This window comes from Lepidochelys kempii, chromosome 2 (assembly GCF_965140285.1).
Source record: "Lepidochelys kempii isolate rLepKem1 chromosome 2, rLepKem1.hap1, whole genome shotgun sequence".
In the NCBI taxonomy this organism is placed as follows: Eukaryota; Metazoa; Chordata; order Testudines; family Cheloniidae; genus Lepidochelys; species Lepidochelys kempii.
In genome coordinates, this window is record NC_136381.1 from 252,087,339 (window position 1) to 252,103,088 (window position 15,750).

A 15,750-nucleotide genomic window follows, 5' to 3' on the forward strand; every position below is an offset into this window, starting at 1 on the left:
CTTGTATGAGGGAACTAGAATAGAGAAGGATTCTGAGAGATGGGTACTACAACTGTCAGGCAGGCGGAAAGAGAAAGTTGTAGACAGAGATGAGAAGAACGCCAAGGAGGAGACAGCAGTAAAGAATTAACATTCCTGCAGGTGAATTAGGAGTGAGGGGAAATAGGAAGGGGACAGAGAGAGCGTGAGGGGAACAAAGGTGACTAAGGATAACTTGGTAAAAAAATAAAGTGTTATGACTTGTTTTAATGGTGTCTCTTCTTAAGGGTACAAATTATATGGTCCATTAAAGACAGATGATCAACTGTAAATAAATTCATTAGTCTTGTCTTTGTTGTATCTGTAAATGAAAATGTATATTAATTTGAAAGTTAAATTACGGAAAACCCCCATCTCCTGCAAAGTAGTCCTGCAAAAAATTGTTTCATTAGTGAAAATAAGTAGTTTTATTTCTATTTATGCAAAGTAAACCTGTCAGACACTAGAAAAATTACTATGCACAATGAAAAGCCTGAACTATGAAATGCATTTTAAAAAAAGGTAAAAATAGCAGTAAAATGCTTCTTTTAACAGTGATTTTCCATATAATCAGATACTATTTCAGCCATAATATATTTTATGCAACTGTACACAGGACTGGTTTTTTTTCTTTTTTTAAAAAAACTACATTTAATCTGTAATAAAATTTAAAATAGTGTAAGCTCAATTAACTAGGATGCTGTTAAATTAAAAATCCTTGATGTAAACCTGTTGAGAAATTATGAAATATGTGCAACGACCCCTTTCCATTTAGAATTAGAAAAATAAAGTGTCCAACTTGAGAAGTGAGAAAGTAATGCAAGTGCTTGAAGACCCAGTGAAATTAGCCTTCCCGTTAAGTTTTACATAGTGCAAAAGACAATGTAGTTCCCACCAAAATAAGCACAGAAATGGAAACTGAAGAGTAAACAAAAAAATTAAAAAAAATTTACCCTGCAAAAGGTCGTGCTAAAGAATAAAACAAATGATCCTTCCCAACCATATTATACCAGAAGATGGTATACGTGAGGATCCAATATGAATCAGTGTTTTTGTTAATAAGACCTTACGCTCATGTGGAGAATAAGTTAAAACGTAGGCAATTTTTATGATAAAATTAACTAGGTTACAAAAAACCTTACATAAAATCCTTAGGATTTAATACTAACTTAAGATAAAATGCTTCCAGTATTAAAACTGTTGAATTGATTCATATTTAAAGAATGGTGCTAAGTAACATTTCAGAATCAAAGCCGGTTTAAAAGTAACATTGAAACAAGAGCCTTAAATTACCCTAATGATTTATTCCTCTCAAAATCTAGTGGACTTTCTTCAATCTGTCTAGTGCCTCTTTCCCCCACATTTATTTTTCATCCAACACTGCTGCTAGAAAAATCAAAGTACCAAAAATAGCTAAAAAGAAAAAAGTTACGCCTAGAGGACCAATACTAAAAATCCTGTCTAACAGTAAGTATGTGAAGCCAGAAGCATATCCTTGGAGTAGAAACATACATAGAATATTGCAGTGCTAACAGGGAGGACAATACAACATCTACAGGAGTATGGTGGAGCGCAAATCTAGGACATATCCAGAAAAGTCAAACTATGGATAAAGGCAACACCCACAGCTACTTCTGCTAATTCTAGGAAGTGGCCACAGCATCTTCTTAGAAGGGGCAAAACTTTTAAAACTGGCCAGACTGAAGATACTATATTGTGTAAACATTCAAAAAAATATTCAGGACGAAATAAAATGCTCTTATTTATTCCCCAAAGTAGTCAGAATTAGTTGCTATAATGTACCTAAGGTGGTAATGTAGTAATACACAGGCATGCTGAGAATACCTACAGTTTTGTAAAAGTTCTTCAGACTAAATCTCTGCAATGGAATTCAACTATGAAAGGAATTAAGATGTCCAATGAAGATCTGGTAAATTAGTTACTAACAGGGCCTTAAGCAGAGCTGTGAAAATTAAAACCAACCTTAAACCAACCTTAAAATTTCAGAACCAACCCCCAAATGGGAATTAAACCTATTAGTTGAAGATTTATTTTTGTCCTATATTCTGTAGATCTGACTTCAATATTTATAAATATAATCTTTTGTCCAATTACATTGGAGATGAATCAGTCATTCTTGGCCCACATCAGCCTGCTAAATTAAAAAAATCTGTCACTATAGTTTATAAAACATTTTGTAGCAATTCCTATATTTATGAACATTCTATAGGTCTGCACTTCTGCCTCTCCCCATCCATAGGATTTTACCAAGCTCCTCAATTATGTTTAATGGTTTCTTTTCATCATACAAAGTGTGCCATCCTGCTCTCTGAGATTGTGAAAAGAATAAAATGTTAACATCACCAACTTGAATTGTGTGTTGAACAACAAAAACTAAAATAACCCCAAGCTCCCAATCTTTGAGAACAATATCTTTAGACCGACCACTTTGTACTTATACAACAAAAAAAGAGCCTCCTCTCTTCCCCCCCCCCCCCCAACCCAAATCTTGGTCTGACATGAGAATGTGAAGACCTAGTGTAATGTATAATCCGTTTAACCTTTAAGGACAGAGGCTTCTTAAAGAAATTAAGAACATTCTTCTATAATTTCACACATAATATGGCCAGACCAATCTAGTAGCCAAGATGTGATATGATAGAGTAAAATGAATTTAGAAGTGCCACAAGATCAAAACAAGATACCTGAAAAAGAAAATATATATATATTTGGCTCCACATAATCACCTACTGTATATTTACCTATTAAAATAGCATTACTAAATTTAAGTTTCTCTGAAACTTGTGAACAAATAATACACAGATCAGGATATATGTATTGACTTACTAGCATCTTTATAAAAATTTGAAGAGATACACAAAACACATCAACATTTATGGAACCATGTCCATTAAGCTTAGATAAGACAACACAAAAAAACTAACAAGTAGCTAAGATGTGGTTGAATTGTAAGCACTTTGAGTAACATCTTTTAATTTTAAAAGTTCCATATTTACATTGTATATTAAATGCAATTTTTGCATTCTGCATCTTATTTTAAATGCATGATAAAGAAAGAACAAGATAATGGTTGCAACAGATCTTCCAAGAAAATTAACTTAAGGTGGCCAGATTTAACGAAATGCTGTAAGAGAACATGGAAATAACATGGTCTTCTAATTTTACCTCTACTTCCTTTGCTTTTGTGGGAGGAGCCACAACAAATGGAACCAAACTGTGATGCTATTGTTCAAATTGGTCATTGCCAGCAAATCCAGTTTTAAGTTATGAGTTTATTACTGAAGATATGTTTTATTGAAACATTTTTAATGTATGCCTAAACCTAATGGTTGTTCTTACTACTGTACTTTTTTGAAGATCATCCTGTTAAAAAGATTTGTAATATACAGGATGTATGTATGTGCATAATTGTATCCATATGAACATACATACATACAGAACATACTCACAGTCCCCATATGATACCCAGCTGCTGTGATAAGCAGCTACAGTCACTATCAAATATGTCTGCATTCTATCTATGCACACGCAATCATCTAAAGGAACTGTCTATAAAGAGGGATATATACAATTATTAAACAATGCTTACATCGCTCCAATCTATTTGGTAAGTTTAAGGAGACATTGTTCATGTCTTTGTTTTCAGTGCCCCAGGATGGTTATGTGGGAAAATGTTTAAAAGACCCTGACTAAAAATTCTTAATCCCCTAATTGCCAAATGTTGTTCTCCTAGGAACTGATTCAAAACCCACTGAAGTCAGTATGAGACTTTCCATTGACTTCTTTAGGCTTTGGATAGGGCCCCTATTCTTTAGGCCTCAAAAAAGCTCATATTCCAACAACAACATCTGCTTATAAAAGAACAGCTGATCAGCTGCAGACTTGCCCACTGCTGGACTTTGCCTACTGAGCTATTTGTAGTCACATCCGGCCCATACTTCCATAGGCAGACACTCGGGTCCATTTATTTTCTGGATGTTTTTCCAACCTTCCCCTCACAGAGAAGCTGTTCCTTAACAGTGGGGTACGTCACCACCTTTAATGGCCCATCTGAGATGTAAGCATTCCTTTTTAACAATAAAAAAATACAATATTTGTGGGGTTTAGTAATGGTGGATGTGAGGAGGGAAGAGCACTAGTGAGAGCCAAGCACCATGGAAATCAGGTATCATGCCTTCACATACAGCCCCACCAATTCATTTCTACCTGTGACACATCTGCTACTCCCAGTCTTGGATCTGTCCTGAGCAGAGATCATCAATTGTGCTGCACTGCGCCAAATGTTATGATTTAGATACACGCAAATGTGAGAAAATCCACTTTCATATGTGAGTATTCTAATGATCTTACTGTGATCTGCTAAGATACACGGTGCTAAGATGCAAATGGCTTTAGAAACTATTATTCCTTAAACATTTTCATTTTCCCATTGTAATAATGTCAATACACTACATTATTCTCATATTATGTCAGTGGAAAAAGAAAGCAGTTTTACCGCGGAGACTTTAGACACTATTTATTACTCAATCATTAATTTTTAGTAACTTCTACTTAATTGGAAATCAGTATAAAAAACTCTGCTGTGAGAAAGCCAGTTAGAAAGCCTATGTGAACTGCGTCACCACTAAATTTTACATATTAGCTACGGTTTGCTGCAACTAATTTGTTTCAAACTGTCATTCTTCCATATTCTGGCACTTGTTTAGACCCCATTCACAAGCTCCTGCATCATGTTAGTGTTTTTTCTGTTTCTGTTACTTGAGTATCCTCAAAGATTATGAAGTTTCCAGAGGTGCCCACTTCAAAAAGTAGGTCAGCACTCAAAAGTACTGTATATCCTAAAAATAAAGAATGAAGGAAAGCTCCACCAAATAAAAACTAAGAAAATGTTTCATAAAACCTGCAATTGGATATAAACAATGGCATTTTGCTAAATTTGTCCAAAAGTAACTGAAAACTTGTTCCTTTGGAAATACCATCCGGATGGTTCTAACCCAAAGGAAGTATAATGGATTTTACCAACTATAAAATGCAATCCCCTTTAATGTTTGCACATAATTTTTAGAACTGCCAATTTCACAAGCAGCGTAACAACATCCTCATAATCCCATCTCTGTGGGGAACACCATGTCACAATTCTTATGCCTTTGCTCTAATTTTTTTTTGTAATGGTTTAGCATTAGTCACAAAATAAATCTCAAGGAAAAATACTAATCGACAAAGATTAAGAGGAAGCGTACTCTGCAACAGTGGCACAAAGAAACACTATTGGGAACGTACCACTTTCTCTGTGTCACCCTATTTTTAAAATGAGCGTAAGTGTTTCACTTTTTCTTTGTATCTTGCAATCCCATTTAAAAAACAATTTAAACTGTAATAAATTACTACTTGGAGTAAACTACCCCATTATGCTATTGAAAGGTGAAGACCAAGATCCTTCATTTTAAACTATGGGGGGAAATGTAGCAATGTTATTCCTACAAAGTGTTTTCATTTCACAAAGGGAGGGGGAAGGGAGTAAAGAGGGAATGTGTGTCAGACTAGAAGATGCAAAAACCGATCTAACGTATTTACAAACACAGAAACTACAGCCTTCCTGTGTCACCTCCAAAGCCTTTCAAAATATCATCATCAATCAAGTAGACCACGTCTTAAATCTATATAAGAATGCATCTTTTATCTTCTCAGAGGAACAACATACGTGTGTGTGTTTTGTTTAGAGAAGTGAGTTTTCATTTAAATACCCTTCACTGAAGATAAGAGCAACCATTATCAAATATTCTTTGCTATGAAGAAACTTTTTAAATTTTTCAATGTAAGTGTTCTTTTTCTCAACTCAAGTCACTGTGATCACACAGTACAATCTTGAAGAACAATGTCTACATGCATTGTAAGCACTTTGAAAAAAAATTTGCAGTTCCATAGGGTTTCAACCGAATGTGAAGAAATCGAACACAAACTCCACTTTGCTAGATCCTCTTAAGTTCAGCTTATCTTGAGGAAATCTTGTTACTTTCTGTAGTTCTACAGAGCAGTTAAAGAAAGACTGTAAACTGAAAAGACTTCAGATCCTGATGGTTTTGCCTTTGTATCTTCTCCCTGTGTAGCTCCACAGCATGCTTCTATTAGCGTTATCAGCTATGCTCACTCAACTATCAATGCCACGTTAATGTGGGACAGATCTATCATATGCCTGTAAAATGTTAAAGAAATAGTTAGCATTTTCTTCATTCGGCATACAAACTTTTACTATTATATGTATGGAGAGTAGAAAACAAGGTTTTATGAAGGTCAATAGTAAAATATACATTTGAATATGGACTTGAATATGAAGCTCTCATAGGAGACCATGATTTCAGCTTATAAAGAGGGCAGATAAACTAAAGAATGAAGCAATGGCTAAATATTTACCTGTGGAATTTCTGTTGAAATGCTAACGCATGTGCTGGTTCCTTAAATTTCGCTATGGCTTTCCGTTGCTGAGGAAGCATCTGTAAACTCTGTGGAAGACAAAAAACACAGTTATTTTCTCAGACAAGATCACTTTCTACAAAAAAAATCTCATTATCTTTGCTTCAGAGACATTGCAAAACTAGTAATTTTTCTGTTACCAGAAACGCTTATTGGCCTGTAAAAGGGAATTAGACTGTTAATATTATTTACATAGCTGAGATGTGAAACTGGAGTTCCCTGCTGTTCTATATGCAGAGCTTTCAGTCAGAAATCAAGTTAGAAACGCACTGGAGCTTTCCAAGAGAAGAGATTAGAGTCCAAACTTACAATTGTACAGATGGGAAAACTGAGGCAGAGATGCCTAAGTATCTTGTTGAAGTTTAGAGCATAACCCTTCAATCTGATCCATGTGGTTGGACCACAGCATCTGTAAAGAGCCCCACTAACTTCATTGGGAGTATCCAGACAGGCCCAGGTGAAGGGGTCTAGCCTTGGGGATCAGATTGAAGGATCAGGGGTACACACAAGAAAGAGTGACGGAACCAGATCTCCTGACATCAATCCATGTGTTGTAACCACTTGGCCACACTCCCTCTATTTTCATAAAAATGTATAGAACTGGCTTTTGACAGACATTAGGGGAAATTTATAGAATGAACTGAAATACAATAATTACAGTGCTTTGGTAACTCCTGATTGCCAGCTCAGATGAGAAACAAAAGTTACGAACTAGCATTTTAATAATTATAATGGCAAACTTTTCACGTAGAACGCAACTGGAAGAAACCTGAGAAATGTAAAAAAATATATTTACACATGATGTGCATAATAAGCAGCTACTGATTCATAAATATGAACGTGACATATGTTCAACATGACCGGAGACTCACCTAAAAGAAGATCTGCCCCACTTCCCTTTCTCCAAAGACCAATATACAACCTATGAAATCCAGAGTTATGTTCAAGTTGGGAGAGGGAAGATTTAATTGAAGAGACTGTATGTAAGGCACCCTTCAACTTTCATGGGGATTGATAAAACTATACTTAAAAATATTAATCCCAATTTGCAGCACACCAATAAAGATGTTTCTGGGAATTATTTTTTTTCAAACTAAGAGTAAGTCTACACTGCAATATAAACCCAGGGCTCGGACCCGGAGTCCCAGGACTCCATGGGGGTGGAGGGTCCGAGCCCGAGTCAAGCTGGGAGCCAGGTTTTAAGTCTTATTGCTTTGCAGTGTAGATGCAGCCCCGCTGGATTTTGGCGCTGAAAGTCCACCAAAAATATCCCACAACCCCACACACAGACTTTCTTTGTCCTCTGGACAGTCAAGTTTAATGGACAGTCAAGTCTTCCCACAATCCATCATGAACAAAGTGCGAAAGCAGTCACATTTTGGGAGTGCACTAGAAAGTCTCAGATATCCATAGCTGGACTCAGGCCTTCATAATACAGTGTAGACACAAGAGCGCCAGGCTGGGAGCCAGGGTTTAACAATTCCTATGCTGGGGTTACAAATAAATGTAGATGCTCAAGCCCTAGGTTAATAAACCTAGGGTTTGCTAACTCATTTCTACTAACCTTGGCCTTACACTGCAGTGTAGACACATCCCGACTCTTAAGTATTCCAGCCATAAAGGCTGGAATATCATCTTACACAACAAAACTTCAAGACATGCACAATCTAAAACAGAATCAACACGTTATATTACTACTGTAACAATTGTTCTTCCTCACTCTGTTCCTCTGATTGTCACTGTATCACTACATCATGTCTAAGGGCAGGTCTACTCTGCACATACACACACAAAAAAATGTATTCTTAACTCAGGTTAAGTAACACACATTAGTGAACTCGGGTTCAAACTATGGTTGCCACCTGTCTGGCCTTTACCCAGACAGTTGGGTTTTTGGCTTCTGTGTCCAGGTGCCATTTAGGGTTGCCAGGTGCCCGGTTTTTGACCGGAAAGTCCAGTCGAAAAGGGGAACTGGCAACCCTAAATGGTACCCAAACCAAAAATCCGGTTACCAGGGGGAGGTGCCAGGTCATTACCCTGTACTAGTCCCTGCTCAGCCAGAGCTGCCTCCTACCCGCAGGCAGACTCCTTGAGACGATCCAGCAAGCAACAGGGGGAAGAGGAAAGAGGAGCAAGTGTTGGGGGCGGGGCCTTGGCAGGGGAAGGAAGAGGTGGGGCAAGGGCAGGGCCATGTCCAGTTACCAGCAGTTAGAATGGTTAAAACAGGAGTGAAGACATGGAAACATGGCTTTTAACTCCAGTTAGCTGGTCGAGTTCTCCCCCAGACTCAACTATAGGTTTTAACTCGAGCTGCTCACTTGAGTTGCCATGTCTTCACTTGAACACACTTTTTCTGGAGTGTAGGCAGTATAGACATACCCGTAGATTGTATTGCAAGCTGTCTGGAGCAGGGATTTTACCTTTTTGGGTTTCTGTAAAGCACTTATCACCTTTTTTTGTATTACAGAGAAGTAACCAGGAAAAGACCGTAGGGCTCCTTTTCTGTGCATTTTATTCAGTCTGTTGTGCTTCACAATTCTGTGATTAGTACCTGACTGCAAATTCCAATCCCCATTGCTGAATGGAGCATCTCTAAAAATGGGTCTAGATCTCTCCTACAGCTAGACACATGGCAACCCACTACTCTCCTTAGAATGCGGTGAGAAAACCAAACACATGTAGCCAGCATGGCTCTGAACGGCTGGTTCCTCACTTGATCTCAAGTAAATGCTGCCTGTGCTCCTGTGTGGCAGCTGCAAGAGGCTCTCCATTTATCTCTGCTGCTCAAGGACAGCAGTGTAGTCAGTGCCATGTAATGGGTACTTGCACGTTCACTTTTTTCCTTTGCTTTATATTAAAGGAGCATCTTCAAAGTTTCAGGAAAACTATCCAGATTTGCTGCTTCAGACAATTTGGAGAATGTAAGATGTAACTCTTTGCTCTTTTACAAAATAGAAGTTAAAAAAAAATTAAATAGCCTTCCACACCCCAGATTTTTCCAGAATATTTCAACGCATGGAGCGAGCAGCATCATTCTCGGGAGTTTCTAGACAAAATATTTGCTTTTTCTTGTTACTGTTCATTACCAGCTAAAAAGAGCTATACCTTTACAGCAAGTGGGGACAGTGTATTCTGCCTTGAATAAATTCATTCTTTAAATTCTTCATATTTCTTAACTTAGCAGGGGATATCAGAGTTTTATGCTAGGTAGCGTAGCGTGGTCTTCACTATTTCTCTCAGTGAAGAACTGAAAGGCAGTATAATGATGTCTCCTCACTTTAACTGGTTGCCAAATACATCAAGCTTTTTTGTTTTCTATCAAAATACTGAAACTCTCCCTGCAAAATGGATCCTAGACTACTATTTTACCATCTAAGGCAAAGAAGATGGCATTAAAGCATCAATGGCCCAATTGTAGAGGTAAGGTGTGCAAACAAGGAAGGACAAAAAATGAGCAACTTAAGCATGAAAGAAGTGTACCTTGGAATGTGGTCAAGTGTGTTTGGGCTAAAAGTCAAAACAATGATGAGCATAGGCATATATGTTAATATGACTCCTGGAGCACACAAAAAGGGAAATGGTCAAAAGTGAGGGGTGACTGTGACAATCATTGCATACTGACTCTCCCTGACAGTAGGGTAAAAACTTCTATTTTCATGAATAACTTAATTTCACCGTAAGGCAGGAATAAGGCAGGTGTGTAATGGACTACATGTTATACCAGGAGAATCCAGGTAGGTCTGCTTAACAGACAACTTCCTCAGAATGGCAAGTATATCATATCCATCACCATTTGTGATGTTCCATAAAGAATAAGGGAAGAAAAAATAATAACTGAAGACACCTGACCCAAAAATTCCATGACTGGGTGGCAATCCCAAGGAAAGAAAAAAAAATCAGTCAGCTAAAGATAATCCTTATGTTGTCAACCATGAGCATAATTGTGGCAACAGCCTTAAACTAGAGGAGGGACCATGACACTGCTTCTAGTATGCCTTTTATTCTACCTGTGTCCCAGAATCTGGGTGTAAACTTGCATGAATGTTTCCACTGAGGGTTTTGGGGGTTTTCCTTCATAGGATATGCATGAAGCATAAATGTCTGAAGTTCATTGAGTGTTTAGGGCATGTTTAAAGACGCATTTCGATTACAACAGAAAACTACACTGGCACCAGTGAGGTAAGGCTGTTACTTTAATTTTTTCTTTTACGATTTAGGTAACCTACTCATGGAACATTAATAGGAAAATAATAGTAATCTTCTTTCAGTGAGACATTTCCATGAACACAGAAAAACATTCAATTTAACAGGAAAGTATTCACGTTTCTACATACAACGTATGTATATACTTCAAACATGAAACTTTCTTCACAAGGATATGATGTTCCCATCATACACTACAGCATTTTCTATTCATATCGTATATTATACACAATCTTTAACTAAAAACACCAGTTTGTTAAAATCCTCAGTTTTTCAGTTGTTACATATTAAAATTAAATCGCAAACATGACATTAATGTCACAATGACACTTTGATTATGGGAAAGCATGAAAAAGTTTTGTACCAAAAAATAGGGAAAATAACTTGACTGCAGGGGCTAGACAGGCTCTTCAGGTTGGACAGTTGTTTAAAAAACAGCAACAGGCATGATGATTTCAACATGTTTCTTCTGCCCATACAGCGTATAAAGTAACTATTCGCAGTAACAAGAGTGGAGGTGTAAATTAAATGGTTTTTGAAAAGATCTGCAAATGGATCACATTTGCTACATTAGACAAACTTTTTTCCTAAATTATTAGAAGGATTACAGTATATTTGTAATATAGAGCTTCAGCACAAATTCTTCAAGCTAGTGGACAGCACTGAGAACCCCTCCTTCCCAAAACTGTTACTAAGAAATCTTGATGGGCCTGATTCTCATTTACATTAAGACCATGCTAGCAGTGTAAATTATGCTCACTTTAGGGCCCCTTTAATTTCCACAGCAATGTAAAAGGGCTGTAGTATAAATGAGAATCAGACCCAATGAGAAATACTTGAGATTTCATTCATTTTCCTGTTCCCTCCCCGCTTTAACCTGTAACTTCCCACTCTCTTGTCCCTTATTGTAGTTTCCCTGCTCAATTTTCTCTGTGGTCTCCCCTCATTTTCTCTTCCTTTCAGTCTTCTCCAACAGAATGGGGCCATTCAGTCAGAACCACATTCCTGACCACTAGCTATTTCACAATGGTACCAATATTATAAAACTGACACTGTTTCTTATAGTTTCTCACTGCTGCTGGTGCCTCCTGGAATGAGGAAGAGCATAGAATGGTACAAGCAGAGGTATTACTACCGGAAGGGATCCATCTATTGGAAAATGAGGAGTCAAATATTAAAGCCTGCCCCCCTGGATACAAGATGTGGGTCAATAGTCCTTATTTGTATAGCCTTGTGAGGGAGACATGCTACATGTCTTGGAGCTTTACTGAAATTTACTGCATGGCTTTAAATATTAAAATTTAAGTGTGAAGGACATACTGCAATATATACAAGGGGTTCATTGACAAAGAACCCCTAAAATTTCACCCTGGATGTGGGGGGTGGGGCAAAGAACCTTTATTCCCTTCAAAGAAATGCTGAGAAAACGTGTTAGCTATAACTATTTGGCACAAACTTATTTGCTTAGACACGTGGTACGCTATCACTGACAAAAGACTTTCTGTAGTGTTTTTTGCCTCCATAATTGTCTCCTGCTAATTTCAATCACAGCATTTGAGTAACACGTGAATAATTATGTTAGTCAGTAGTCTAGAGTATTTGGAGTACATTATCCAGTCAGTATTCAGCCAAAATTCACTATCTGTATTCTAGTACAGGAATGAAAAAAATAAGACAAATCCACAGTTCCATGAGGCTTCTGTAGTAATCTCATGCTACATCTACCAAGCATTAGGAAGTTATTATTATAGAAAACAAAGGCAAATATTTGCCATTTTATTCCCAGGATTCAGAGTCTGTTAAGTGGCAGACAAATATCCACATTAGTTGTGATAGTTGTGGTTTATGGAGAAACACACCTGCTGCAACTATTTCAAACTAAACCCCATTTTACTTATACAAGGATACTATCAACACTGATAGAGCTGAAAATTGACATGACCTTATCAAACATTTTATTTAAACATAACTCCCAAGTGACCAGCACTGAGTGCGAAGGGCAAAGAAAAGTCTCCTAACTGGGCCTATCACCCAGTACTTTGGTACCCTCTGATTCCCTTCAGAGCATTCTCCTCCTGACTGGCACTTCATTGGCAGTGTTGCTTATACCAAGGCATCATGGGGAGCAAAGCACCAATCAGAATTGCAAGGCAAGGGGAACAGAGAATGAAGGAGTCGTAAGTGGGAAAAGGAAACAAGAAAAGAATGCATTCCCACATTACTTTCCCCCCTCCTTTCCTGTCAGCCTGGTGTCTGCCTTATGCAGGATGAGCATTTCACATGTCCAGGTTGAGAGAGTCCAACTACACACACTAATCTGTATAATTTCTACAGATATAGTACATACACCCCATTGCTGCAGCACATAATATACACGAATAGGTACGTCTGATATGCTACGTATCCCTCTGTGAGCTGACGGAGGCATGCTGCACTACTCTAGAATGGGGAAGAATGGCAGATTCATCATGTTGATGTGCACTCCAAGGATTTTAAAGAGAGATACTGTACTTCCATGTAGGGAATCCAAGTGTCCCTGACCTTAGGTTTCTTCTCTTCCTCTACACTAAGTGGTGCATACAGCACTGTTCCTTGCACTCTGTGGTAGGGGGCAGCACTAGGTAGTAGCAGAAATGGATGATAAGGGTGAGAGGGAACATACTGTAGGAACGGATTTCCAGGGAAGCCTGAGTGGGAGAATGGGAAACAGTAAGGAGGACAGCTCTACAGGGTGGGGGGGTGTGTGTGTGCTGATGAGAATAAAAGAAAAGAGGAGATAACAGTGATAAAAATGAGGAGTTGGGAACTAAGGAGAGAGAAAGGAAAGAAAGAAAGGAGACAACAGCAAGAGTTGAAGAAAATGGGCAGAAGGGATGGAAAAAACTGGAGAGAAAATGGGGAAAAAATGGAAAGCAACTGGCAGAAAAATACATATGAAGGAAAATGAGACAGGGTACAAACACAACAAAAACCCATGAGTGTGAGAAGACAGGCAAACAACAGGTAGCAACTGTCTCAGGGTACGACATGGGCAATCCAGGGGTTCAGGTGCAGATACTCTATGCCATATGAGGGCTGCAACTAAGAAAGGTTGGGAAGTCATTACTTTAAGGATTTCTAGCCATCTAACAGGATCTTCAATATGTCCAAATTTTGGAGGCTGGTCAGTGTTAAAGCTTAAAAACATTGGCAGGGTAAGTTTAATATTATATTTCCACTGTAAACAGCAAGTCTTAATGTTTTACTGTTAAAGCTACAGTGTTCTTTACAAACAAATCACATTACATGCAACATTTCATGCTGACGTTCTATTTTCTTTGGGAGTTTGAATTACATTAGCAAAAATTTTACATAAGGCAACAAAAATTGCATTCTCTAGTCCTGTTTAATTAATGAACATAATTTATTCCATTGCTCCAAGTCAAAGTTGAGCCGCTTAACTATGTAATACAATTCTGATCTTTAACTTGCTGTTGAAAGTAATCACAATATACACATTGACACTTATTCTAGTCTGTGTGCTTGCAAGGAGTTGTTTACCTTACTGAAAAATAATAATTTAAAAAATGTACTTGTGTATATTTCTAAGTAATTCTTTAAAATAATTTTAAACATGTAAAGGAAAGCTGAACCTGAAAATGATAATAAAAGTACCTAAATATTTATGCTACAGCAATTCTGTGCCTGCCAGAAAAATCTTATATAAATTTTAGAATATAAATTTCCTTTTATTTAAGTTTCCTGTTCCAGAAATCCACTGGGGGGGGGGGGGGGGAGGGGGAAGGGGGAATACAGATTACAGGAAATTAGCACCTTCATATTTGCAAAGTAAACAAACACTGGGGTGCTGTAATTGGCTCATATCCCAAATAGGAAAGATAAGAGACTTTTGTAAGGAGTACAGAAAAAATGGAACACTAACAGTCTCAAACATTTAGGAGTAGAATATTTTCATTGGAGCAGTTCCATGCGTGTAGTTGAAAACAATATCCCAAATAGCTCCCCCATGTTCCTTTCCCAAAAATATGATTTAGCAAAACTACTCAGCACCAGCTTTGGTGAGTTTGTATTGTATTGTTTTGCTAAAGTCTATCACAACAATAAAAATACATCGCTAAGTCATTTCAATTTAGTAGTTTGCAAGCTCTTCAGTACAGAGGGCACCTTTTCAAAACCTAAACACTTAGTACTTATATAGTTACCATTTTTCATTAGTAGAACTCTTTACAAGATTGGTAAGTACCGTCAACCCATTTTACAGATGAGGAAACAATCACAGAAATCAAGTGCCACACAACATCTGTTGAGGAGTTTGCAAATGAGCTCAGTTCTCCTATACCGTATCCACTGGACTAGGTGAGGAGGAGCTGCAAAAGCTTCTGCTTCTGACTTCATCCTTAGTGGAGTTTGTACTATTATGATTTACAGAACAGTATCTAATACAAATTTACTTTCTCAACACCATCTTATTATCCAGACAAGAGAAACACTTTCAAAATTCTTATTGAATTTGTCACTTGTTCTTGCATACTCAATAACAGAGGGTGCTTAGGTGTACTAAAGCAAGCTGCAGCAAACATTTGAAAAACAGAGGTTGATGAAGTAATTAGTATAATCAAATCAAGAGACACAAACCCCGTTCCTGTGTCACTTGCCACAGAATATGGCAGTTTAACAAAAGAAAAATCCGCTTAGCTCACTGAAGAGATGAAATACTTAAGAATACAATCAGCCAATGTAAGTGAAAAAGAAACACAGGGATATGTCCCATCAGCTGCACTCCGCAAGTCCTCCTCTGTCATTTGCTGCTCTCTCCCCTTGCCTGAACAATCTTCAGCCCTTTTGCTAATAACTGATCCTCACAACAATGTTAGGTGTTTCTCTTTCAACTACTTCAGGACCTTCTCCCACTGCTTTAGGCTCCAGCCTCCTGTCACAGTCAATTGAAGGGAGGAAAAAAGAAGAAGCTGTATTTAGCTACTGAACAATTTTTCACAATAACTACTGACGTATCATTCCACAAACCTATCTGAGATG

The 15,750-nt window shown here is 37.7% G+C and overlaps 1 protein-coding gene across 5 annotated transcripts in view; it reads right to left on the reverse strand.

Annotated features, from left to right (window-relative positions):
• Positions 1-795: 795 nt before the first annotated feature.
• The window catches only part of RBM33 (RNA binding motif protein 33), a 146,279-nt gene continuing 131,324 nt past the window's right edge, over positions 796-15,750 (reverse strand). For 4 of the 5 annotated variants that reach the window (XM_073334566.2, XM_073334565.1, XM_073334564.1 and 1 more), the window contains 2 exons: positions 6,451-6,539; positions 796-6,232 (listed from right to left, as the gene is read on the reverse strand). In XM_073334566.2, coding sequence (XP_073190667.1) covers positions 6,184-6,232; positions 6,451-6,539 — 138 coding nt within the window. In that variant the 3' untranslated portion in view covers positions 796-6,183. Of the gene's footprint in view, positions 6,233-6,450; positions 6,540-15,750 lie in introns of those variants that run through there. The other variant, XR_012157626.1, reaches the window with a different exon arrangement.